The sequence below is a fragment of the Vulpes lagopus genome, chromosome 1, assembly GCF_018345385.1.
Source record: "Vulpes lagopus strain Blue_001 chromosome 1, ASM1834538v1, whole genome shotgun sequence".
In the NCBI taxonomy this organism is placed as follows: domain Eukaryota; kingdom Metazoa; phylum Chordata; class Mammalia; order Carnivora; family Canidae; genus Vulpes; species Vulpes lagopus.
Window position 1 is genome coordinate 155,484,036 of NC_054824.1, and position 26,717 is coordinate 155,510,752.

The following is a 26,717-nucleotide window of genomic DNA, read 5'->3' on the forward strand; positions in this document are numbered from 1 at the left end:
GACACATGATTTTTTCTTATTATTGATGCTGTGAGGAAAATTCTCTCTGGGAAGCCGCTGCTTTTCAGAGGCAGCTGTCCATTAAAAGGACCCTTCTGACCTCATTGGAAGTCTCCAGTTGATTCCGATTGTATTATCTGGACAGCAAGAGCCGGAAAAGGGGAGTTTCCGGGAGAAAGAAAAGGTTTGTGAAGAGGGAGTTTTGCTGAGTGAGGATCTCGGGCTAATAATAATGATTGGAATCCAAAGGATTTGGTTTTTTTGTTTTTTTTTGTTTTTTGTTTTTTGCTTGTTTTCCCATTTACTCTCTGCAGCAGGATCAGGAACTACAAACTTGCATGATGTTTTTAAATTTGCAACTTCTATAGATTAATTTAATAAATATGAATTCATCTTTTCATCCAAAATAAAAATGTATTGAGCATCTGCTTTGTGCATGCTGAATATACTTGCAAACAAAACAGAAACAGCCCCTGCCCTGGTGGAGCATACATTTTAGTGAGAGGAGACAGACAAATAATGAAGTGATTTGTATAGGGAGGGTTTGCAATTTGAACAGGGTGGGGAGGATAGGCCTCTTCACAAAGATAACACAGGAGCAAGAGCTGCAAGGGGAAGAAGGTGTGAATCATGTAGAAGCCATATCTGGAAGAACCAAATGGGTAGAGGGGAGAGCCAGCGCAAACACCCAGAGACATGTGTGTACCTGAAACATTCCAGATACAGTGATAAGGACAGTGTATCTGAGAGGAGAGGGCAATAACAGATGAGCATTCCTAATTGCCGGGCTCGATCTTAGGCCTTGGGAAGAAAACAGAAAACTCTATGGCAAGTCCCTCTCGAGTCCCTCAGGAGGGACCATTTTACATGAGAGACAGACAAGTGAATGGATAATAGCAACCAAATGCTGATATGATAATAGTAACATTTATCAAGAACTTATCACCTCATACATTATTCTCAACTGTGTTGCAAAGACCTTGAGAGATGAAACCCAATTTAAAGCCTAAAGATGATTTGTTAGGAATCTAAATGAGTACAGAGGTGTACCAGGTGACAGGGGTCAAGCCTACATGGGGCAGTGTGAGGAGATATTAGAGACTATGAGGGAACTTTCTAGGGGAATTCAACCCTCCAGTTACATTCTGAAAGATGAGAAGATAAATGTTGACCTTCAAGGGGCAGAGGGAGGCCTAAAGCGTGGGAAAGCAGTGGGAAAAGAGCCCTGTAGGCGCAAGGGGCCCCAGCATTAGAATCTTAAAACTGAAGGCAGGTTTGGTTGTGCGGCTGGAGTGTGGGGTGAAGGGCATAAGGCAGGGGCTCACAGAAGCAGCTTGCAGGGATATGTGTCCCACTCAAGCTGCTCCAACTTCATGGTAAGGGCAATGAGGACCCAATGAAAAGCTCCCAATAGGGAGTAGATGGGAAATTCATTCTGTCCATATTCTGGCAGTTATGGAAGTTGTGAAAATATCTCAGCTGTTACAGGGGACATGGAAAGTCCAGCCCCTTGCAAAATACCTCACACTCCAGGTGTTCTTGCTTGTTTTCTCTGGACTGGTTTTCCTACCTGCAGGGGGTCCATGCAGGTATGGGGGACTGGAGAAGATCCGAAGATCCCCAGGGAGATGCAAGGGGAGAAGCTGGCTGGGGCCTGAAGCTAGGGAACCAAGAAGTGCTCAGTCTGGGAGTAGCCATATCTGGGTGTCATCCAGGAGTCCCTAGGGAGGCCCCAATGCCAGACCGACCAAGCCCTCTGACTCTTCCAAGAAAATGATGTTACCTTTACATCAAATACTTGAAGGGAAGGACATTCTACTGACATGAGACTGATGGTCCAATGTTTCTGGTGGAACACCTTGCAGGTTCCAGGTAGTCCTTCTGAGGTTTCCTGGGGCTGCAGACCCCGGCAGCTAGCTGCCTTCTGGTTGTCCGTGGGGTGCTGTCAGCATTTTAAGCTCTGTTCATGGTCCAGCTTGTCAGCTGTCCTCGCAGACCAGCTTCTCTTCCTTGGCTTTTAGTTCTGGTTGTCTGGTAGCATCATTTTCCACTCAGGCTAGAATTGGAGGTCACATCTGTCTTTCTGAATTCTTTTCTCTTGATCAGACTTCCCACCCAATTGATACTCAGTCCTGTCGCTCTCTTACTGAAATTTTTTAGAAATCTTTTTTTAAAAAAGAAAGACCACCTCAAATTCTACATCCTTTGTGCATCTTTCCCACACACCAATTGGGCCAGGGGCTCTCAGAAGAGGAAGGTATGTGTATTGGAGGTATATCAGTCAGAGAAGCTTGTAGCATTACACGGGACTTTGAGAGCTAATGTCCCTGTTGGTCTTGGGTTTTACCTTTATTTGCCCTTCTCTTCAAGGATTTTTAAAAATTTAGCACCTGTTTGTCTACACCGGTAGATTATGTGCTTCTTTAGAGTAAAGTCTAGGTGTTCTACATCTATAACACATAGTAGTCACTTAACACTTTGTATTCTATCCAACCTATGATACATTCCAGGCACATTTCTTAAGGATCTTGCTGAGAAAAATGGGGCACAATGGTTGTCATGCTTTTTTAGTTTTCTCTCCCTACTCCTAATCATTAAGAGTTTGCTTACGAGGCTAGTAGGCTAAAACAGCAAAAATATCAATTTGTCTAAAATTGACTTCAGACAGAACCCTGAAATGAGAGGGTTGCATTTGGGTGTTCTCCAGGCTCTTCCCCTACTCTTGTCCAAATGGCCTACACTTTGTTCCTTCCTTGACTCTACCGGCCTCCCACCTGGATTTTTCCTTTTCTTGGCTGGCTCTCATCCTGTCCCTCCCTCTGGTGTGCCTTTTGCACGGTGTTCTCATAAGGACACTTCCAAACCCTTTTCAGCATTCACCGGGCAACCAGTGAGCAGCAGACACACCCTGGGCCCAGGTAACCAAGCTGAGCAGAGTCCGCCAAGGCACTTCAGGACCAGGAATTTCCCATTCCAATTTTAATCGACACACCAAGGGACATTTTGTCCTCAAAAGCAAAACAAACTAAAAAGCACATTCATCTGTGTTCCAGGTAGTAGGTAAGAGGCCCCAGTCCAGCCTTTCTTAAGCCGAAAAAAGGACTCGCTCCTAAAAGGCGATGGGGGCAAGATGGAGACTTCGTTTCAAGCCGGCTGATTGCTCAAATTGCAACACACAAATTACCTAGTCCAGGCCAAGGACAAGCCTTCAAACGGCAAGGCGGGAGATGTGTTCCATGTGGACGACTGAATCATCCCATCGTCATTCTCATCTTTTTTTTTTTCCCTTTGTAAAGGGAGCGCTGCTTTTTCTTTAGGTGAGGCTCCGAGAAACCTAGAAGGGCTGACACCGAGGCGAGAACGGAGCCGGCAAAGAGGAGGGACTATGGAGAGGTCTGCGGGACTGGACCTCCGAGGCAGCGGACAGACACCCAGGCGGGCGGAGCGCCCCGCGGCAGGAGCCCAGCCCTCGGGAGACCCCGGCCTCAGCGCCCGGAGAAGGAGCCTGGGTGGGACCGGGGGCCGGGCCCTCCGGACGAGGGCGGTGATGGACAGGCGGCGTCCTCCAATGGCGTTCTCCGGAGGCCGCGGGGCGGGCCAATGAGCGGGCCGCGGGGGCGGGCGCGGGGCGGGGACTGCCGCGGGGGCCAGCGGCGGGGAGCGCGGCGTGGAGGTGCCAGCGGGCGCGGGCGCGGGCGGCGGCGGCGGCAGCGAGGCCGAGGTTCCTCCTGCAAGCCGAGCGGGGTGCAGTGGGGCCGGCGGCCCAGAGGCGCGGCGGCGGCGGCGGCGGCGGCGGCGGCGTTGGGAGGACGATGGCAGCCCTCGCGGGAGCCGCGGCCGTGCTTGCAGCCGCAGCCCGCAGGCGCTGGCTGTGGCTGGTGCTGGCGGCGGTGCTCGGGCTGTGTGAGTGATGCGGCGGGGCGGCGGGGCGGCGGGGGCCTCCCGGGGCCGGCGCCCTCCCCCTCGCGGCGGCCGCGGGCCGAGCGCGCCGGGCGCCGAGGCGGGGAGGGGGCGCGGCCTGCGCGCTCCGGGGCCTGGAGGGCGCGCGCGCGGTTGGGGAGCGCCTGGTTTTCCTTCTTCCCGGTCCCTGCGTGTGCGGGAGGAGGGGCGAGCTCCCCACCTTGCTCCCTCCTGGGGGCGCTGCCGGGTGGCTGCCTGGAGCTCGCGCGGGGTCGCCCGCCTTCCCCGCCTGTGCCCCGGGGTGCCCCGGCCCGCAGGATTCGGGTTCGGGAATCCGGGGTTCCCGACCTTTCCCACCTCAGGGAGGCGGCGGAGGAAGGTCGCAGGGTTTGCTCTCGCAGGGCCTTTGTTGGCTTGTGTCCCCGTTCTAAACGCACGTTCTCTTTGAGCCTGTAAATTCCATTTCGAATGCTCTCCAGTGCATTTTGTGAGCCTCCGGGATCGAGGAGTCCTGCAATCTCCTGTCTCGCCTCTAGCCGCCGAGCACCCACACCGACAGTACATCTGCATTACTTCTGGGATGCACTGGGAATAGCACTGAAATGACCTGGCTTAAAAAGAATTTGGTCAAATCCCTAATGATTCCAGACGGAGTCACCACGGTTTGACAAGACACCAGACATTAAAAAGCTCATTTTTCCTTTTTTTTTTTTTTTTTAAACTGACCTTTTTTTCTTGCCAAATTTCATGGGTCAACATAAGGTAAACCTCAGGCTCGATTTATTGCATTGGATGAGTTGTTTTATGGACATCTGAAGTGGTGTTGGCCATAGGACATTGTGCTGTTCAAAGCCGAGGACTTGTTGCTGTTTCAGAGTGCGGTTAAGTAATGGCTATAAAGAAGGCCAACTCCTAAGAAACCACGTAGACTTTTTCCTTTCTTTTGTTTCCCAAAATGTCAGTTGCATCACAGTGGCTGAATACAAGTTTACTCAGTAATTTCTCTCATAGAAAAGTCCTTAGTGTAGTCTTTGGGACCAGGAAAACTATTATTTAACCGGTGATTCCAGAGGTGGTGAGGTGTAAAGGTAAAAGCCCTCACCTTTTAGAGGTTGACAGATGAAGATATACGGTGTTTACATAAGTCAGAGTCTATTCTGTATAAATGTCTGTTCTGAGGGAAAAAAAGTTAAAAGTTTCTTGTTGGTGATGGTGACAGTATTTGTGTTTTAAGTTAACCAGTAGGAAATAGCCTAAACATAAGGTTTATGAGAAATCTTGTGTGTGTCAGACAGAATAATTAGGAAAGTTCAGACATTGCTACTGACTCTAGGTCCTAGAAGCAGCAGAACTGAAATACTGAATATTAATGGATATTAATATGAAAAGACCGTCGGAATAATAACTACAAACACCTTGGATGGGCCCAGCTCTTCAGTAAGGAAAAATGAATGTTGACAGATGAAAATCAGCCACTAATGCTACTGCTTAATTTTGGGAAACTATCAAATGCTCCGTCTTGGCAAATTGTCTTTTCCTGGTTGTGGATAGTGTCTATTAGCAGTTCACTTTTATAGAAAACCTTCCTGAATTTGATCCAGATACAGTTACTCAGCAAACATTGATTAAACACCTTGTAAGTATTACGCACCAAACATACCTGGGAAGGATGGTCCCTGCCCTTCTGTAACTCACAGTTCAGTGGGAGAAGCACCCTGCACTAAGTCATATAAAAAGTCATTTGATGGTGGTATGCTGTGAGAGCTTGAAGAAGGGCCATCATCTCAGACTGGAGTTGAGGGCCTGGAGGAAGGGATGCTTAAGCTGAGTAAGCACTGGGCAAAGAAACAGTAGAAGCAGAGTCCTGAATAGACCTGTTCTTACGTCGGTAGGTCAGTGTGGTGGGAGATAGGTGTGTGCAGTGGGAGGGAGATGGGGGCAGTGGAGGTTGGGGAGCCAGCCAAAGGCATTAACTCACAAAGGACCTTGTAAGGCTGGTTTTTTATCCTGAGGACTTGGGGAAGCTGGTGAAGGATTTCTTTATGGAGATGTGAAGAATGGATTGGAGGGGTGGGAGACTGAAGAAACCGGAGAGGGCTATTGTCATAATCCAGAGGTGGAGGATGAGGGGCTGAGTTAAAGCAGTGGGATATGAAGAGAGGACATGCCGGGAGCTAGTTAGAAAGTACATTTGATAGGGCTTGGAAACAGATTTGCTGTGGCCTTGAAAGAGGAATGAAAGATGATCCTAATGTTTGGGGCTTGGGAAATGGCCTATTTTTGGCAAGTGGGGCTTTTCACAGGTGAACGTGGGATTGAGGGAATAGTGTATGAGGAAGATGATGATGACGATGAAGTTACTTTTGGGTATGTTGAGTTTCAGATACTGCTGAGACATCCTAACAGAGGTGGGCAGAAGACAGTAGGATAGATGGTTCTGGAGATGAGAAAGTTCTAGTTGGAACTGCAGATTTGGAAGGCATCATGTAGATAGTAGTTAAAGCTACCATTGCTTGGATGAGGTCCCCAACAGAGACCTGTAGAGAGTGTATTGAAGGAAATAAGAGGGCCAAGGCCAGAGCCCTGGGGTATATGGAACCTGAGAAGGAGGCCTGATAAGTAAAGGAAGAACTGGAAGAATGCTGTGTCTTTGAAACCAAGAGATAATGAAGTTTTAAGCAAGAGGGAGTGGTGAAGAGTATCAGAAGACATTAAACATGATGAGGATTAGTTGGATTTGGCAATTGTCAGGTCTGTGGTCCCCCATAAGTAGGAATGAACACACAATATATGAAGAATAAATTTCAGTAATTTGCACTGACCATTTTATTTTTTTAAGATTTTATTTATTTCTTCATGAGAGACACAGAGAGAGAGGCAGAGACACAGGGAGAGGGAGAAGTAGGCTCCATACTGGGAACCTGATGCGGGACTTGATCCCAGGTCTCCAGGGTCAGGCCGTGGGCCGAAGGCAGGCCCTAAACCGCTGAGCCACCCAGGGATCCCCTGCGCCGCCCATTTAGTAAATGGCACCAACATGCATCTCGTTGCTCAACGCAGAAGCCTAGGATCCACCCTTGATTCCTCCCTGTCTTTCATCTAGCCCCAACATTTCATCCAACATGTTCTGCCCTCTGCAAAATGCATTTGGAATTTACCCACTAGTTTTCTCTTAGTGGTCCATTCTTAGCATTTTAGTCAGATTCACCCATCTGGTCTTCCCGTTCCTCTATCCTGCCTCTTTTTAAAAACTTTTTATTTTTTAAAGATTTTATTTATTCATGACAGACACACAAAGAGAGAGAAGGAGAGGCAGAGACACAGGCAGAGGGAGAAGCAGGCTCCATGCAGGGAGCCCGAAGTGGGACTCAATCCTGATTGTCTCAATCCTGTGGTACCCTTATTCATGCCCTGGGCTGAAGGCGGCGCTAAACCACTGAGCCACCCAGGTGTTCTTAAAAACTTTTAAAAAAAGATTTTATTTATTTGAGAGGGCACACATGAGTAGTGGAAGGGAGAGGGGCAGAGGGAGAACCAGTCTCCCCATTGATCGGGAGCCAGACTCTGGCCATTCCAGGACCCTGAATTCATGACCTGAGGCTGAAATATTCTGGCTCTTTTTAATCCATTCTTCACCCAACTGCAAGAATGATTTTTATAAAACTGCTATCAGATCATCTTGCTTTCTTGTTTAAAAGCCTTAATGGCTTCCCCTTACACTCTGAATGGCATACTGGCTTCTTCCATGGCCTGCAATGCTGTGTGGTCTACTTCCTGTCTCTCTGACTTCAGCTTTATGCCACTTGCCCCCCTGCCCACTATTTTCAAGCCACATGCCATCTTTTGCTCTTTGACATTCATTCTCACCTCAAGTCCTTTGCACTTGCTGCTGCTGCTGCCTTTTCCTGTTCTTTCCCCAGAACTGCCCAGAGTTGTCTCCTTTTCATTCAGTAAGATCATAAATGTCACTTTTTTTCAGAGAAGCCTTTCTCCATCCACCCTCTCCAGAGGAACTCTCTGTTATCATTCCTGGTTCTTTATTTCCCTGTTGAAATTTCTAACCATTTTGGTTTTTCTTTTTTCTTCTCTCAGAATCTAGTATAGAGATAGTGTTTGTCTTGTTTGTAGAAATATTCCTAGTGCTTAGCACAGTGAATACTACAGATGCCAATGTTTGTTAAAGGGCAGTGAGGCATAGGTATGTCTTGATATCAGTTTGTTAGCAGTTTGTAATATGCAGTTAGGATTTAGCCTGACATATGGTAGGTACTCAATAAATGTTTCTTGAAAAAAGGAATATGTGTTCCAGGTGTGATTTCATGTATTATCTGGTTATTTTCACTCTTTTAAGTACCAGTTCATATTTCTTTGAAATATGAATTCAAATGAATATGAATAAACGAATGAAATGAATTAACATTCTTCAACTACTTTAAACACCATAGTTTTAGAATTACTAGTTATTGTATTTTTAAATTAATCATGGTTGTTGTAGCCTTTAAGTATTTTATCAATAGGACTTTTGATGCTTGTTGACAAAATTCAGACTTGAGACACTACCTCTGCAGTCAAAGGCCACAAATTTCTTTTCTTTTTCTTTTAAAAGATTTTATTTATTTATTCATGAAAGAGAGAGGCAGAGACATAGGCAGAGGGAGAAGCAGGCTCCATGCAGGGAGCCCGATGTGGGACTCGATCCCAGGACTCCAGGACCACACCCTGAGCCGAAGGCAGACACTTAACCGCTGAGCCACCCAGGCGTCCCTTCTTTTCTTTTTTTTAAATTATATTTATTTATTTGAGAGAGAGAGAGAAAGCCAGAGTGTGAGAGAGAGAGAGCTCACGAGCTGAGGGAGCAGCAGGAGAGGGAGAAGCAGGCTCTCTGCTGAGCTGGAAACCCTACACAGGGCTGGAATCAGGGACTCTGGGATCATGACATGAGCCGAAGGCAGATGCTTTACCAACTGAGACACCAGGTGCCCAAAAGGCCACAAATTTCAGTACTAGTTCCCTCGGCCTTTAACTTACTCACTAGGTGGGATAATATAGTATATGTGCTGCCGAAGCGAGCACACTAGGTGGGATAATAAAATTAAACTTAGTCCAGGGGCACCTGGGTGGCTCATTGGGTTAAGCATCTGCCTGAATTCAGCTCAGGTCATGATCCTGGGGTCTTGGGCTCTAGTCCCACTTTGGGCTCCTTGCTCAGCGGGGAGTCTGCTTCTTCCTTTCTCTTCGTCCCTCTCTCCACTTGTTCTCTCTCTCAGATAAACATACAGAATCTTAAAAAAGAAAAAAACCAAAACTTAGTCCTTAAAAAAAGATACTCTACCACTTGTTTTTGCCCTAACTCTAGGGTAGTCATTAGGCTCAGATACTCCAAAGGAAGTAAAAACAAATCTTAAGTGAAAAAGAGATATATGTGAAAAGTACATGAAATGAAAATTTATGTATTTACAAAGTAAAGGCACTAACTGAAAACCTACTGGGTGCTTGGTGCTGTTTTAGTTACTGGGGATACAGCAGGGAGACTGGATCCTATACAGGATGAATATACTGAAAAGAAATAAATAAAGGACAGATTAAATTCCTGACAGTCACAACTTTTAAGAAAATATGATTCACCTGTTAAAGAAAATAGGATTCACTTCTTGTGAAAATTTGCAGAATTAAACTAGAACACTTGTATTACAAAATAGATAATTTTTAAACGTACAAGAGATTTGTTGTAGGATTTCATTAATGGCTGATCTTTCCTACTGAGTTTTTAAAATGTGCTTTGATTGGGAAAGACTTATTATACATGGTTTTTAAAAAACATTGCTGCATGCCCTCCATCTAGAAAATGCTGGCCTACCTGTTGAATATTTCTCACATTCTTTTCTATTCCCACTGAGGCTGATTTATGTGATTCCATGGTCACATTTTTCCTGGATGATTAGATCTTCTACAGGGCCCCAAGGGTGTTTTTATTTAAGTTCTGTCTTTTATCTGAGAATTTGAATTCTCTGTGTAAGACATGCCTCTTAAGTGTACCTAAACTTTGCAAAGATTTTAATCTTGTTCTCTAGGATCACTGGCATCATTTGAAATGAGAGAGTAAAGGGTTTGCTCTGACAGAATTTATTATAGATTAGTTTGATCCTTAGGCCCCATCAAAGGGAATTTAATTATTAGAAAAACTAGACATCTCTCCTGAGGTCTTAAGTATCATATAGCTTTGAGTCTTGGTTCCTAAGACCGGTAAGATATGAAGCTTTCATGTATCTTGAGTGATTTTCCTTTCTTCTTTTTTACTCATTTTGCCAAGTGCTTGACATTAGCAATGCCCTAGAGTCCAGACCATAGTCCTTGGGATTTTGACTGCCATAACAAGGCAGAGGTCAGTTGGCTTTGTGACCATTCATAGTGCCTAAATTGAGAAATTTAATTGTCTCATAGGAACCTCATATCTTTGCCCTTAAACCACTTTATTCAATATCTTTTTTTCTTTTTTCTTTTTTTTTCAATATCTTTTTGAATGCATGTGGCTTGCTGTAATTTTTATTCACTTAAAATTTTCCATTGTTCCCATTAAATCTTTTATCAAGAAAGAAAGGATGATTTCATTAATAAATTCTCCTTCAGTTAACTTATCTTTCAAACTCAGACTCTCTTTAGAAATTGTGATCTTTGCAATACCTCTGACTCTGGGCATATAGTTGGAATATAGTTGGTCCTTAACACTGAGGTTAGAGGTACTGACCCCCACACAATCAAATTCAAGAGTAACTTTTTTTTTCTTTTAGGATTTTATTTATTCATTCATAAAAGACAGAAGGAGAGGGAGAAGCAGACTCTCTGTGGGGAGCCTGATGTGGGACTCGAAACCAGGACCCTGGGATCACGACCTGAGTCAAAGGCAGATGCTCAACCATTGAGCCACCCAGGCTCCCCAAGAGTAACTTTTGACTCCCAAAAACCACTAATAGCCTACTGTGGACTGGAAGCCTCACCAATAACATAAATAGTTGATTAACATATTTTGTATGTCATATGTATTATATATAGTATTCTTACAATAAAGCAAGCTAGAGAAAAGAAAATGTTAAGAAAATCATAAGGATGAGAAAATGAATATACAGTACTGTATTAAAAAACAAATGTAGGGGATCCCTGGGTGGCTCAGCGGTTTGGTGCCTGCCTTTGGCCCAGGGTGCAATCCTGGAGTCCCGGGATCGAATCCCACATTGGGCTCCCGGCATGGAGCCTGCTTCTCCCTCTGCCTGTGTCTCTGCCTCTCTCTCTCTCTCTCTCTCATAAGTAAATAAATAAATCTTTAAAAAAATTTTTTTTAAAAACAAAAACAAATGTATAAGTGAACCTGTGCAGTTCAAACTGGTATTGTTCAAGACTCAACTGTAGTTGTCTTGCAACTAAGTTTAGCTAATTGGATTTAGAAATGTACTATGTCTTTGTTGAGCCTCAGTTATTATTGTAGATAATTGCTGCACAGATTGAAATCCATGACTTGAGCTTTGTTAGTGTCATGCTATAACCAACTGAACAAACTTTGATTTGCAATGAACATTGTTTATGCTACGGCCCTGATACTCTACTTGGGAATCTGGGACTTTCTTAAGTGCAATTTAAAAATATTTTTTAAAATGCTTTTATCAAAGTTAAGAAATGTATTCTTTTTCTCTTCAAACATTAAGTATCACAGTGTGGAGTTATGTCACTTTAATGTAATCTTGTGTTTTTCCTAAAAAAGTGAAGGTGCTATATTGTAGACTGAGCTTCAGTGAGAACCTTATATGACCCTGGACCAGAAGGTATCTTATAGTTAGTTGCTCTTCAGTCACATCCAGGTTATATTTGCTATATGCCCTTCTTCAAAGAGTGTTGCTCAGAAACACTGGTAAAGGATTCCATTTCCTAAGAGAAAAAGGTGTTAAAATGCAAATATTTGGGGCATCCCGGGTGGCTCAACGGTTTAGCGCCCTCTTCAGCCCAGGGCGTGATCCTGGGGACCCGGGATCAAGACCCTCATCAGGCTCCCTGCATGGAGCCTGCTTTTCCCTCTGCCTCTGTGCCTCTTTCTCTGTGTTTCTCATGATTAAATAAATAAAAATCTTTAAAAATAAAATAAAATGCAAATATTTGAGACCTTTTTTTTTTTTTTAAAGATTTTATTTATTTATTCATGAGAGACACAGACTGAGAGAGAGAGGCAGAGACACAGGCAGAGGAAGAAGCAGGCTCCATGCAGAGAGCCCGATGTGGAACTCAATCCTGGGACTCCAGGATCACACCCTGGGCCAAAAGCAGATGCTCAACCGCTGAGCCACCCAGGCGTCCCAAGACCTCCTAAATTGCTAAGAAGGGCAGAGAGAAAAGGAATGAGTAGTTTGGGAGAAATTTTGAATTAATTGATACTATATCTGTCTATATAGATATAGATACAGATCCTGTGTGTGTGTCTTTTCCGCCAGGTATAGTTCTTTCTTAGCCCTTAGTATTTAGATATAAAACTAGCTTCATGCTATTTCTTTTGCTCTTCCCTCATTCACTGAGTGCTTACTATGTGCCAGGTCTGTGCTAAGCAATTTATTATTATTATTTTTTAAGATTTCATTTATTCATCTGAGGCAGGGAGGGGCAGAGACACAGGCAGAGGGAGAAGCAGACTCCATGCAGGGAGCCCAATGTGGGACTCAATCCTGGGACTCCAGGATCATGCCCTGGGCCAAAGGCAGGTGCCAAACTACTGACCCATCCGGGGATCCCCCTCTGCTAAGCAACTTAAATGCATTATCTCATCTACAATTCTGTGTGATTATTACTATTTTTATGAATTTCGCAGATGAGCAAACTAAGAATCCAGTAGCTTGTGTAACTTGTGCGCAAGTCACATAAAGCTAATCCATGGTAGGGATGGGACTCAAAGCATTTATTTGCAACCTCTCTGCTATACTATAGAATTTCTCCTTCAAAGTCTCTAACCATTTCTTAGGAGGTTTTTGGCATATCTGAAATGTTTACATAGAGTCTTTCCTCTGTGCCAAGGTATCCAGTTTCCTGCTCTTTGTGGTAATGTTTGTATAAGAATCTTGATGGCTTGCTTCCTGCTGACTCTGCTGTGGAGGAACAGAGCTGCCATGTTGAAGCCATCCTTACTGACAGTGCAGAATCTGTGCCACCCAATGCTCTGATACTCAGGGTGGTTTTTTGTTTTGTTTTTTTAAGATTTTATTTATTTATTTATGAGAGACAGACACACACACACACACACACACACACACACACACACACAGAGAGAGAGAGAGAGGCAGAGACACAGGCAGAGGGAGAAGCAGGATGCCTGCAGGGAGCCTGATGTGGGATTCGATCCCAGGACCCCTGGATCACGATCTGAGCCCACGGCTGACACTCAACCACTAAGCCACCCAGACTCCCCGTTACTCAGGGATTTTTAATGATATGTTTTTTGTAGGTTTCTCTCTTATACTGATCGTTCTGGCTACCACACAGCGCAAGTCCATTTAACCAAGCCTCCGATACCACGCTCGTCTCAGAAAGGTCCCTTGCCCCATAGCAGGAGGCACTATGGACCAAGCCAGTGAGCCTGACCTTTTGGATTGGGTTGAGTTCTTCCCTGGAGGCTGTGTAAATTCTTCTACGGTTGAGACTTGTGTCAGGCTAGACCCCTCAGGATGTCCAATCAGGCCTTAGGGGTTTGCAGAGAGGCTCCCCACTGGCACCTTTGCCTGGTTCTCCACTCCATCAGCAGAGGTTCCAGAGCTCTGCTGCTTTGCCTGCCACAAGTCGGAGTCCCAGCCCTTGTCTCTGAACTTGTGGGGACTTGGTCTTAACCACTTTCAGCTATTAGGAATTTAATCCTCCCTCACCACCTGCCCCCCCCCCGCCCCGACTGTAAGTGTAGAAGAACCCCAGTGAGGCTTACTGAATTTTACAACACTGGAGAAATTAGAGAATGTATTTTTTTTTTAAGATTTTATTTATTTATTCATGAGAGATAGAGAGGTGGGCAGAGGGAGAAGCAGACTCTCTGCAAAAGCCCCATGTGGGACTTGATCCTGGACCCCAGGATTCCTCCCTGAGTCAAAGGCAGACGCTCAACTACTGAGCCACCCAGGTGTCCCCAGAGAACGTATTGATAATGAGCAGAGGTGATAGCGATTGTAATCGGACTCTAGCATAGGGATTTCAGAAAAGAACATGCTGAGAGGCAGTTTCGCATTGTCATTTCAGAGTGTAGGTCCACAGTCTCTTATCAGCAACTTAAAATGCCCAAATTGGGACTTCTGGGTGGCTCAGCAGTTTGGCGCCTGCCTTCAGCCTAGGGCGTGATCCTGGAGACCTGGGATTTTTTTTTTTTTTTGAGATTTTATTTATTTATTCATGAGAGAGACACACACAGAGAGAGGCAGAGACATAGAGGGAGAGGAGAAGCAGGCTCCTTGCAGGAGGCCCAATGTGGGACTCAATCTGGGACTCTGGGATCACATCCTGAGCCAAAGGCAGACGCTCAACCGCTGAGCCGTCCAGGCATCCTGAGACGTGGGATTGAGTCCCGCATTGGGCTCCCTGCACGGAGCCTGCTTCTCTCTCTTTGCCTATATCTCTGTCTCTCTCTCTGTGTCTCTCATGAATAAATAAATAAAATCTTTAAAATAAAATAATAATGCCCAAATCTCTGAAAACAGAAACTTTTCCCCTAAGTTTGATACAAATTCTTTTGGCTGCAAAAGCTGACCTGTACTAACGAGAGGCTATTTTTAGTCCTGATCCCATTTGGTATGATCAATCATGAGTTTCATGACAGAAATACTAATGCATTTGACTATGGGATGCTGCCCTGAACCCTACTGAGGCTCATAGATAACATATAGTGAATGCATTGTATTATTTTTTTTTTATTTTTTTTGTATTAATTTTTTTAAATCTGAAAAATTCTACATCTCAAACACAGCTGGCCTCAAGGGTTTTCAGTAAGAGGTTGTAGGCCTGTGCAGTATTTTATCTCTGAAATTTTCTTCTACTCTCAGAAATACTAAGAGCTACACAACACATTTTTAGTTCTTTAAATGTTGTGGTACATCAAACTAATTAATGGTTTGCTACTTAATATGCCTCATTCAAATTCCTTTCTCAGTTTATGTTAGCTTGGACCTGGCCTCCCTGTCAGTCAGGGGTTCTGGGTCTGTAAACTGGCTCAAGTCTGGAAATTTTTTTTTTAATAAATTTTATTTATTTATTCATGAGAGACAGAGAGAGGCAGAGAGACACAGGCAGAGGGAGAAACAGGCTCCACGCAGGGAGCCCCACATGGGACTCGATCCTAGGTCTCCAAGATCATGCCCTGGGCTGAAGGCGGCTCCAAATCACTGAGCCACCGGGGCTGCCCTCAAGTCTGGAAATTGATTGAGGGGTGTGACTTTCTGTTTCTGTGACTCAATTTAGACTTTCGTTCACTTGACCTAGAACTTTTCTGCGTATAAAGATCAAGTAAGAATTTAGTAAGCTGCTCATCTCCGTATCTCATCTAGGAACACCATGATTGTCCAGCTAATGCTGAATGCAGGTCTCTGCGAGTCAGACTGTTCTGATCCTTGCTCTCATCTCATCTAACTTACCTGTTAGAGTAACCATACCCCCCTCTGGCTGTTGCATGCTGCCGCTTTACCCCTGCTGCTCTAGGATGCCGTTGCTTCCATTGTATTTAGGAAGCATTGTGTCCCACTGAAGGTCTGGCGCACAGAGCAGAGTGATCACAGAACTCTTCAAGGATGTCGGGCTCCTCACAAATTTATTTCTCACAATCATGGTGAAAGATGTGTCTTCTGGACCCTCCCATAGTGGGTGAGATGTCTTAAATGACAAATCCACTCTTAACATTCCAATCTCTTGGGACAATCTCTTGGGCTCAGTGGTTTAGCACCTGCCTTCAGCCCAGGGCATGATCCTGGGATTCGGGATTGAGTTCCGCATTGGGCTCCCTTCATGGAGCCTGCTTCTCCCTCTGCCTGTGTCTCTGCCTCTCTCTGTGTCTCTCATGAATAAATAAATAAAGTCTTAAAAAAAAAAATCTGGAAGCAAAGAAGAGCGGTGGGGGTGGGTCCTGAGGAGAACCAGCAGTGTCTTTCAGGGCAGCTGCCTCAGGAGAGGCCATTCCAGTTTCCTTGGGGAAAGCACTATTCTTCTCCTTAGGGATAGAGTGGTTACTTCTACTGGCAGAGAAGACTCTTCAGTATTTAGGGGTTCAGGTTCAGTGTTGCCAGCTTCATCAGGGTCCCCAATTTTCAGGATTCTGTTCTTAATCAGTGCCCTCACTTTATTTATTTAAAGATTTTATTATTTATTTATTCATGAGAGAGACACACACAGAGAGAGAGAGAGAGAGAGGCAGAGACACAGGCAGAGGGAGAAGCAGGCTCCATGCAGGGAGCCCAATGTGGGACTTGATCCCTGGACTCCAGGATCATGCCCTGAGCTGGGAGGTAAACGTGCAACCACTGAGCCACCCAGGCATCCCAGTGACCTCACTTTAGTAGTAGATATCCTCTGAGGTTGGGGATTCAGTTTGCTTTGTAATTCAGCCACTCTCAGGTTGGGATTCTGGGTTTGGTTTCAGCAATCTCATCCTGACTAAAGGAGATAAAAGTCTCTTTCAGGATAGACATAGAAGTTTTCTGATCATTTATTCAACCCTTAAAGCTGGAATTCAGAGCCCTGAGCTCATCTCTTTTCCCACTTCATCTAGTAGCATTAGGAACAATCAGTCAATATCATTATATTCACTAGTTTGATGAATGTTTAAAGGTATTATATACCTGATGACCCAGAACCTTGCCTTTTATAAGCATTTGATTAGGAGTATCCAGTGGAGATATTTTGCAGATCTCTATAACCACATCGTTCCATGGACAGTCAGTGTTCTTTTTATTACTAGAAATGGAGTCATTAGTGACTTTAATCAGATTAGAAAGCCGATTCCAGAAACCTCAGGACCAAATTCAGAAAACTTATCATTGAGATTCTGCTCTTCTAAAACCACTCTCTGTACCAAAATCTCTATTAGGGTCCGAGAAACAGAACCAGCAGGATGGATGGATAGATGGATGGTTAGATGGATGGATGGATGGATAGATAGGTAATTTTAAGGAATGGCTCACACAGTTATGGAAGCTTAGTAATTCTAAAATCAACAGGGTAGGCCAACAGACTGGAGATTCAGGGAAGTAGTATAGTTTGAGTCCAGGTATAGTCTGCTGGTAGAATTCTTTTTCAGGGGTGGTTATTCTTTTGTTCTTTTAAGACCTTCAACTGATTGCGCGAGGCCCCCCTTCATTGTGAAGGACAGTCTACTCAAAATCTACTAGTTTCAGTGTTAATGTCATCTAAAAAATATCTTCATAGAAACCTCTAGATTTATTTGACCAAAGATTATTGGTCCAGCTGGTGACCCAACCAAGATGATATAAAATTAACCATCACACCAGTAATGAATGTAAAAGATAAGGCATATCTCAAATTGTTGGTTTCCCCTGATTGTACCCAATTCTGTTCTTTGCTCTATTTCAGCATTTCCTATTCACATCTCAAGTCAGCGATGTCTGACTTTGGTCTCCTCTCGCCTATGTGACACTATGATAAAGGCCACCTGATATTGCCCAGTCACATATCCTCTTCCAGGCCTTTTCTTTCTGGACTTCTTTGCTTTCCTTGACATCGTTAACCACTCTGATCTTATTTCCTTTGTCTTTGTGACATGACTTGTGATTCTCATCGCTTTTCTCTGTCTGCTCCAAGCATTGCTCTTCCACCTGTGCCCCAGGGTTGATTTTCCTTAGGTTCTGATAGTCTCACCATGTGCTCATCTTTGGTGATCTTCTCCACTTTTTTTTTCTTTTTTTTTTTTTTTCACTACAACCCATATTCAGTAGGTATAGGCATTCAGTAAGGGTTTGTTAAGTAAATGGTGACTCCCAAATGTATGTCCATCACTCTGAACTACAGACTCTTACCCACTGTCCATTTCCATTAGAATGTCCAGAGGCACCCCCAAACTTTGTTGAAAACTACTTCAGGACACCTGGGTGGCTCAGCAGTTGAGCATCTGCCTTTGGCTCAGGACGTAATCCTGGGGTCCCAGGTTTGAGTCCCACATCAGGCTCCCTGCATGGAGCCTGCTTCTCCCTCTGCCTATGTCTCTCATGAATAGATAAATAAAATCTAAAACAAACAAACAAACAAAAAAAACCCAGTAAAACTCCATGTATCGTTTCTTTCCCACATGGGGCCTCCACTTCAGTCCCCATTGTTCTCACTGTTTCCTGCTGTCTCCTTAGCCTTTTCCTCAGTCACCCAAGCCAAAAAGCTTGATCCTCTTAGACTCCTCTCTTTCCCTTACACACCTTCATGGATTTATTTATTTTTAATTTAAATATTTTATTTATTCATGAGAGACAGAGAGAGAGGCAGAGACACAGGCAGAAGGAGAAGCAGGCCCCATGCAGTGAGCCTGACGCGCGCCTGAGCCTGGCCTGAAGGCGGCGCTAAACCTCTGAGCCACCCAGGACACCCCCATCTCGATGGATTTAAATCAGTCTTGCCAGTGTTTACCTTTTATTTCTGAATCCAGCTCTTCCTTTCGCTTGTGCTAGGACAGTTGCCAGCCATTTTAAGTCCAGATTACTTCGAGAGCCTCCTAATGGTATATGTTCCTTTCAGGTCTACCCTCCCAACTGTTACCAGAGGGATCTTTCATAGGCAGATGTAATTGTGCTACTCCTGTGCCAAGACCCTCTATCCCTATTATCTCTAGGATGAGCTCAGGTCCTTAGCTTGATTAATCTGTCCTGCCCTCAGCACCTGCCATTTCCTTCCTTGCTCTTTATTGATTATTTGCAACATTTCTTCATGATGCTTGTTTTGTCTTGATTTTGAATATGATACGTTCACTCTCCCTCCTTTTTTTTTTTTTAAGATTTTAATTTATTTATTTATGAGAGACACACAGAGAGAGGGAGAAACAGGCTCTTTGCAGGGAGCCCAGTATGGGACTCAATCCCCGGACCCGGGATCATGCCCTACTGCTGAGCCACCGAGGTGTCCCTCACTCTCCCTCCTGATCACGCTTCATATTTACCTGGCTAACTCCTATTTAGCCTTTCAATCTCAAGTGCATTGTCATGCAGCAGATATCCCCAGGTAAGGCCAAAAACACACTGCCTCTAAGCTTCCCCTCTATCACTTCATGTAAAAAATTATCTTTTTATTTATTTATTAAAAATATTTATTTATTTAAGAGAGAGCACAGTGGGGCAGAGGGAGAGGCAGACTCCCTGCTGAGCAGGAGGCCACATGTGGGGCTTCATCCCAGGACCCTGAGATGGTGCCCTGAGCTAAAGGCAGATGCTTAACCAACTGAGCCACCCAGGTGATGTAGTTTTGGAATATAGGTGAGGTTTAGTGTGGGATCCAGAGCCAATGGCCAAGAAAGAATTCTTGAGATGTCTTTGGTGCAAAAAGGTGGTTTTATTAAATCTGGGGGACAAGACCCATGGGTAGAAAGAGCTGCTGCTCTGGAGTTGTGAGAGGTGGCTGATTATATACTTGGGAGTTGGGTGAGGTAAGGAAAAGGGGGGTTTTCAAAAGAACTTTCATATGCTAAAGAGGATCTACCAGTTACTACAGGCCTTGCCTTTGTTAAGGTAGTTTTTCCCTCTAGCAAGGCATTAAGACAATTGGGAGCTTCCTGGAGGAATGTCACACATAGCACACCCAGTATGTGTGGGGCCAGGGTGGGGGTGGGGGGGTTGCCAGGTGTCAGCTTGTGCTTTGTCCTCAGCTTCTGCTCCCTCATCACAGGCACCCCTATAAGATTACCTCTCCAAATGCAGAAACTATGTCTTATTCACCTCTGGGTCTCCAACACTTAGCACAATACCTAGAACATGTTGAGTGTTGAATAGGTACGTGAAGTGTTAAACTGAATCCCAGTTGGGAACTATAAACATTAGAGAGTGAGTGAAAATAAGGAGGCAGGTCCTCCTAGAACTTGGTACTTCAAGATCCAGGGAGTCTAGACACTGGATTTCACAGTGATACGGCTCGGGGGAAATGGTAAAACCAAGCTTTTAAGGGCATGACAGCCAGCAAGAACATAATGTTGGCTTATTAACTGACAGCATTATAAATGTTGGGAGGTTAGACTGCTTATGTGGGTGGGGCTGGTAGTGCATTTTTCTCCCTGTGCAAAGGCAGACTGCCCTCATGAGATTGCCCAGGGATTATGGGATCAGCTCAGTGGATGTTTATTGAGAGACTATGATGGCTATGGTCTTCAAGCCAAGGTAGCCTGCAACAACTTTCCATGGTAGTGATATGGTGTGAAGTGGTGGGGTTGGGAGCCCGTGGACAGGGACAAATTCTTGAAACAACTTTGGTGCAAAAGGGTGGTTTTATTAAAACTGGGGACAGGACCCTTGGGCAGAAAGAGCTGCACTGGGGTTGTGAGGAGTGGCTGATTATATATACTTTTTTTTTTTTAAGATTTTATTTATTCATGAGAGACACAGAGGAGAGGCAGAGACAAAGAGGGAGAAGCATGCTCCATGCAGGAAGCCCAATGTGGTACTCGAACCCAGGACTCTGGGATCATGCCCTGAGCCAAAGGCGGATGTTCAACTGCTGAGCCACCCAGTTGTCTCTGATTATATACTTTGGAGTTGGGGGAAGTGAAGACAGAGAGGTTTCCAAAAGGATTTTCATATGCTAGAGAAGACTCACTGGACCCTGGAGGCCTTGGTGTTGTCAGGCTAAGGTTGTTTTTCCCTCTAGTGAAGCTTAAGACAGTTGGGAGTTCATGGAGGAATGTTATATTGCCTATCTCAAGTGTTTATCAACAGGCTGCAGGTCGTAAGGACATTTAATTTTATCTACATTTCCTTCGGCCTTTGTTTCCCTCATCAGTAGGAATTTAAGTAACAGATGCATTGTACTGGTGAAATCATGCTCTTCCCTAGAGAGTGGTACACTGCTCTCCAACAGTCACACTCTAGACATGAAGATACCACTTAGGAAGTTTGACTGCTCTGTAGGCTTTCCTGTATCTTGAGAGTTCCCTAGACAGAGCCTGGCATTTACAGTGGATTCTCTACATCTAAATGGTGTCAGCCACTGACACCACTTCTCATTTCAAAATACATTGACATCTTTTTCTTTTTTTAAGATTTTATTTATTCATTCAGAGAGAGAGAGAGAGAGAGAGAGGCAGAGACACAGGCAGAGGGAGAAGCAGGCTCCATGCAGGGAGCCCGACGTGGGACTCAATCCTGGGACTCCAGGATCACACCCTGGGCTGCAGGCAGTGCTAAACCGCTGCGCCACCGGGGCTCCCCGACCTCTTTTTCTTTAAGTGATCAAGCTTTTACCAGATTTCAGGGTATTTATTATATTCATGTTACATGGAAAAAACATTGGACTTAGGAGTCAGAGTGCACAAAAAATGCACACAAGTGTGGCCAATGCTCATGTCACCTAACAAGGCAATGGCCTAAAGATGAACATATCGCACTCGTTTGAATTCTCCCTACTATTTATTTTTTTTTAATTTTATTTATTTATTTATTCATGAGATACACAGAAAGGGGCAGAGACATAGAGGGAGAAGCAGGCTCCTTGTTTGGACTCACACAAGGAGCCTGATGTGGGACTCAATCCTGGACCCTAGGATCACGCCCTAAGCTGAAAGCAGACTCTCAACCGCTGAGCCACTGAGGCATCCCTTATGTGTCTACTTTCTTGGCCCTCCCACTAGAGTGAAAATTTACACTAAGGCCCAGAAAAGTACCTAGAACATAATAGGAACCCAGTACATGTCTGTTGAATGTATTTGTTGGTTACCATATAACAAAGTGTTGCTATACTGTATTAAAGTTTATTAGTTTATTTTTTTTAAGATTTTATTTGTTTATTCATCACACACACACACACACACACACACACACACACACAGAGACAGAGACACAGGCAGAGGGAGAGTAGGCTCCATGCAGGGAGCCTGATGTGGGACTCGATCCCAATCCCCAGACTCCAGGATCACGCCCTGAGCCGAAGGCAGACGTGCTTAACTGTTGAGCTACCCAGGCATCCTGAAATAGAGGAGCTTTCTGAAATTTTACTTTATTTTATTTTATTATTTTATTATTTATTTCATTTATTATTTATTTAATTTTAATTTTTTAAAGATTTTATTTATTCATGAGAGACGCACACACACACACACACAGAGAGAGAGAGAGGCAGAGATAGAGGCAGAGGGAGAAGCAGCTCCATGCAGGGAGACTGATGTGGGACTCGATCCCGGATCTCCGGGATCACGATCTGACCCGAAGGTAGACATGCAACCGCTGAACCATCCAGGTGTCCCGCTTTCTGAATTTTTAAAATAAAAATTAAAACTTTCTAAAATTTTAAGGTATAATTTACTTCCTAAAAGTGTGGAAGTTGGGCTCTGAAATTCTCAGGTGCTGCCTTCCCATAAGCGTTGCCATGGCACTCCACGAAGCCTTGGGGAGCTGGATACCTGGGGAATGCAGCCAGAGAGCTTGTTTTGTACCTCAGTCTTAGGGCATGTGTGGATTTACCCTTCATTTGTCATATCCCTGTTGACCAGTCACCTGAAGGAGGTCCCCAGGTGTGCTGTCTCTTGAGGATTTGTTTCTTACTACTCTTACCATCTCTCCTACCCTCTTGTCTTTCTGAACCTTATCATTACCTGAAAATGCACCAACTCCCACATCTCACCCTATAGTTTGAGCACCATCTCCTTAGAGTCTGACTGCAGAACTTTCTGGAACTCATTATGTCTGATGCCTCACCAGTCTTTATTTACATTAGTCATTTCCTGGCTGCTCCTCTCTCCCTCTCCAGCCTGGAGTGTGTGGTCCATTGTTAGAACCACCTCTTTGCACATACACCTACCTTCCTTGCCTTCTGTCTCTTCATTGTATTCAGTGAGGAAGCCCTACCATCTCATTTCATCTACTCAGAGTTTTATTGCTCTAGTTATTGCCTCTGTATCATGACCATACGATTTGCTCTAGAATTCCTAATCTTTAATAACCCTGGGGTCCCACAGTCCTCCTTAGCTACATTTCCAGACTCCAGCTCTCAGTGAAGTTTCTCAGGAATTGTCTGTTCTCCTTACACACCTCCTCCCTGTTTTTTTTGTTTTTGTTTTTTTAAGATTTCATTTATTTATCCATGAGAAACACAGAGAGAGAGGCAGAGATACAGGCAGAGGGAGAAGCAGGCTCCATGCAGAGAGCCTGATATGGGGCTCCATCTCAGGTCTCCAGGATCATGCCCTGGGCCCAAGGCAACGGCTAAACCACTGAGCCACGCAGGGATCCCCTCCTCCCTGTCTTCATGGAGTCCTACCTTGTCCCAGCTGCCTCTCTCTCATTGAAACTTCTCATGTCAGTGATGTAGTTTTGGAATGTAGGCAAGGTTTGGTGGGGTGCAGTCCGGAGCCAATGGCCAAGAAAGAATCCTTGAGACACCTTTGGTGTAAAATGGTGGTTTTATTAAAGCAGGGGGACAGGACCTGTGGGTAGAAAGAGCTGCACAGTGCGGGTTGGGGTTTGGGGGGATGGCTGATTATATACTTGGAAGCAAAAAGGGAGGTTTTTTTTTTTTTTTTAAAAAGGGAGGTTTTTAAAAAAATATTTTATTTATTTATTCATGAAAGACACAGAGGGAGAGAGAGAGAGGCACAGACACAGGCAGAGGGAGAAGCAGGCTCCATGCAGGGATCCTGACATGGGACTCGATCCTGGGTCACCAGGATCAGGCCCCGGGCTGAAGGCAAGTGCTAAACCGCTGAGCCACCCAGGCTGCCCAAAGGGAGGTTTTCAAAAGAATTTTTGTAGCTAAAGAGGACCTACAAGATATTGGAGGCCTTGCCATTGTCAAGTTAAGGTTTTTCCCTCTAGTAAAGCATTAACAGGTCAGTTGGGAGTTTCCTTCTGGAAGTTTGGTTGTTGATAAGAACACTTTTTTTTTTTTTTAAGATGTCATTTATTTACTCATGAGAGACATGGAGAGAGATAGGCAGAGGGAGAAGCAGGCTCCCCTGCGAGGAGCCCCATGCAAGACTCGATCCCGGGATCATGACCTGAGCTAAAGGCTCAACCGTTGAGCCACTCAGGTATCTCAGGATGCTTTTTTTCTTATAAATCAGTAAGACATTTGTAAACTGAGGGAGACAGGTCTTACTGGATTGTGATCTCTATTAGTTAACCATTTTCCTTTCTTAGCTTTAGGGCAGCCAGGAGTTCCTGAGGAAGGTCCCACGGACCCCTCCACCTGGGAGTGGGGAAGAGGGGTTGCAGGTTGTCAGCTTGTGCTTTGTCCTCAGCTTACCTTCTGCTCCCTAATCATTGGGATCGCCCATGCACTCCAGGCTGTGGTCCCTTCTTATTGTTTCCTGTAGTCCTCTTCTGAGACCCCTCTGCCACTCCTCTTTCCTTGGCTTTCTGACACCCTGTTCCCTTCTCACAACCTGCTCCCTTGCGACCACCTTGGCAGGTTCTTCCCTGCCTCCATACCTGACTTTGGCAGATTCGAGTTCTGCAGACTTAAGCCTGGCCTCCTCCTCTTTCTCTACATTATTTTCTGATGTGATGACATTTTCTTCTGTGATTGGATTTGATTTTTTAAAAATATTTTTATTTATTTAGAGAGAGTGCCAGAGAGCACATGCAGGGGGAACAGCAGAGGGAGAGGAAGAAGCGGGCTTTCTGCTGACCAGGGAGCCTGATGTGGGGCTCCATCCCAGGACCCTGGGATCATGACCTGAGCTGAAAGCAGACGCTTAGCCGACTGAACCACCCAAGCGCCCCTCTTCTGTGATTTTATTTATTTATTTATTAAAGATTTTATTCATTCATTCATGAGAGACACAGGCAGAGGGAGAAGCAGGCTTCATGCAGGGAGCCCAATGTAGGACTCGATCCCAGGACTCCAGGATCATGCCCTGGGCCAAAGGCAGACACCAAACTGCTGAGCCACCCAGGGATCCCCCTCTTCTGTGATTTTATTTTATTTTATTTTATTTATTTTTAGAAGATTGTGTCTGTGTTTTTTTTTTTATTATTTTTATTTATTTATGATAGTCACACACAGAGAGAGAGAGGGGCAGAGACACAGGCAGAGGGAGAAGCAGGCTCCATGCACCGGGAGCCCGACGTGGGACTCGATCCCGGGTCTCCAGGATCGCGCCCTGGGCCAAAGGCAGGCGCTAAACCGCTGCACCACCCAGGGATCCCCTCTTCTGTGATTTTAAATACCACCTGTGTATTGGTGGATACACAGGTTTATTTTTATTTATTTATTTATTTAAAAATTTTTTTAAAAGATTTTATTCATGAGAGACATGGAGGGAGGGTGCAGAGACACAGGCAGAGGAAGAAGCAGGCTCCATGCAAGGAGCCCAATGTGGGACTCAGTCCTGGGTCTCCAGGATCACCCCCTGAGCCGAAGACAGACACCCAGCCAGTGAGCCACCCAGGCGTCCCAATACACAGGTTTATACCCAGCCTAGACCTTCATAAGCTTCAGACCTGCATATCCAGGTACACTCTTGACTCCATTTAAAGGTGTAGACCTCAGGACGTCTGGGTGGCTCAGTGGTTAAGTGTCTGCCTTCGACATGATCTTAGATCTTGAGATTGATCCTTTGACATGATCTTAGGTCTTGAGATTGATTGAGCCCCATATCAGAGTCTGTGCTCAGTGGGGAGTCTGCTTCTCCTTCTGCCCCTCCTACCTGCTTGTGTGTATGCTCATGCACATGCTCTCTCTCAAATAAAACCAAAAAACCCTTCAATCTGATCAAATTAGGTTTTTTGTTTTCTGTAATGTTGAAAGCCTTGACTATAAGTGCAAATATAAGAGTATGTCACTTAATTGTATTATTATGGGCAGAAATATTAATAACTTTCAGTAAAAGATAATTTGCGACTTTGAAAGTAAGTATGTGTATTTCCTGAAGAAATTTTTCTTTTTTAAAGATTTTATTTATTTATTTATGAAAGTCACAGGGAGAGAGGCAGAGACATAGGCAGAGAGAGAAGCAGGCTCCTTGAGGGGAGCCCAATGTGGGACTTGATCCCAGGACCCTGGGATCATGACCTGAGCCAAAGGCAGTTGCTCAACCACTGAACCACCCAGGTGTCCCTCCTGAAGAAATTTCTGTAAGGAGTCCCTCCCTAGTCTATTATCAATCTACCATAGTCAGAACAGTAACAATAGTTTCATTTTTTAATTAGAGCCAAAACTCTTAAATATGTCATTTGTAGGTAGTGGTGGTAACTTTAAAGCAATATGTTTTGTGTCTGATATGATATAGAATTATAAATGTGACAGAGGAATATCTTTTTCCACTCATTCAGTTGATAGGTTTATTGGTATGTTTTATCACTGAAAAGCAGACACTTTGTGAGAATGTTCTCCACAATTTTTTATGGCTACCAGAGCCAGCTTCACAGGCATGCAGCCAGCACAGTCACGCAGGGCCCCACATTCAGAAGGACCCTATAACCAACTTGGGGTTTTTGTTTTGTTTTGTTTTCAACTTGGGGTTTAATGGTCTGAGGTCGCCATCTTCAAGTTTTGAATAATTTATCTTCGCATGTGTGTTTGGTACATGAAATCTGATGAGACAGTGGGGTATGCACAGAAACTTAAGAGCCTCTGCTCACATGCAAGCTTGCCTCCTGCCCCCTCTCTGCTTTGCTGGGATG

General features: G+C 44.7%; 1 protein-coding gene across 1 annotated transcript in view; it reads left to right on the plus strand.

Annotated features, from left to right (window-relative positions):
* The window catches only part of MPZL1 (myelin protein zero like 1), a 75,582-nt gene that overhangs the window by 3,630 nt on the left and 45,235 nt on the right, over positions 1-26,717 (plus strand). Inside the window, exons 4-5 of the mRNA XM_041749605.1 lie at positions 1,454-1,589; positions 3,585-3,903. Coding sequence (XP_041605539.1) covers positions 1,454-1,589; positions 3,585-3,903 — 455 coding nt within the window. The remainder of the gene's footprint in view (positions 1-1,453; positions 1,590-3,584; positions 3,904-26,717) is intronic.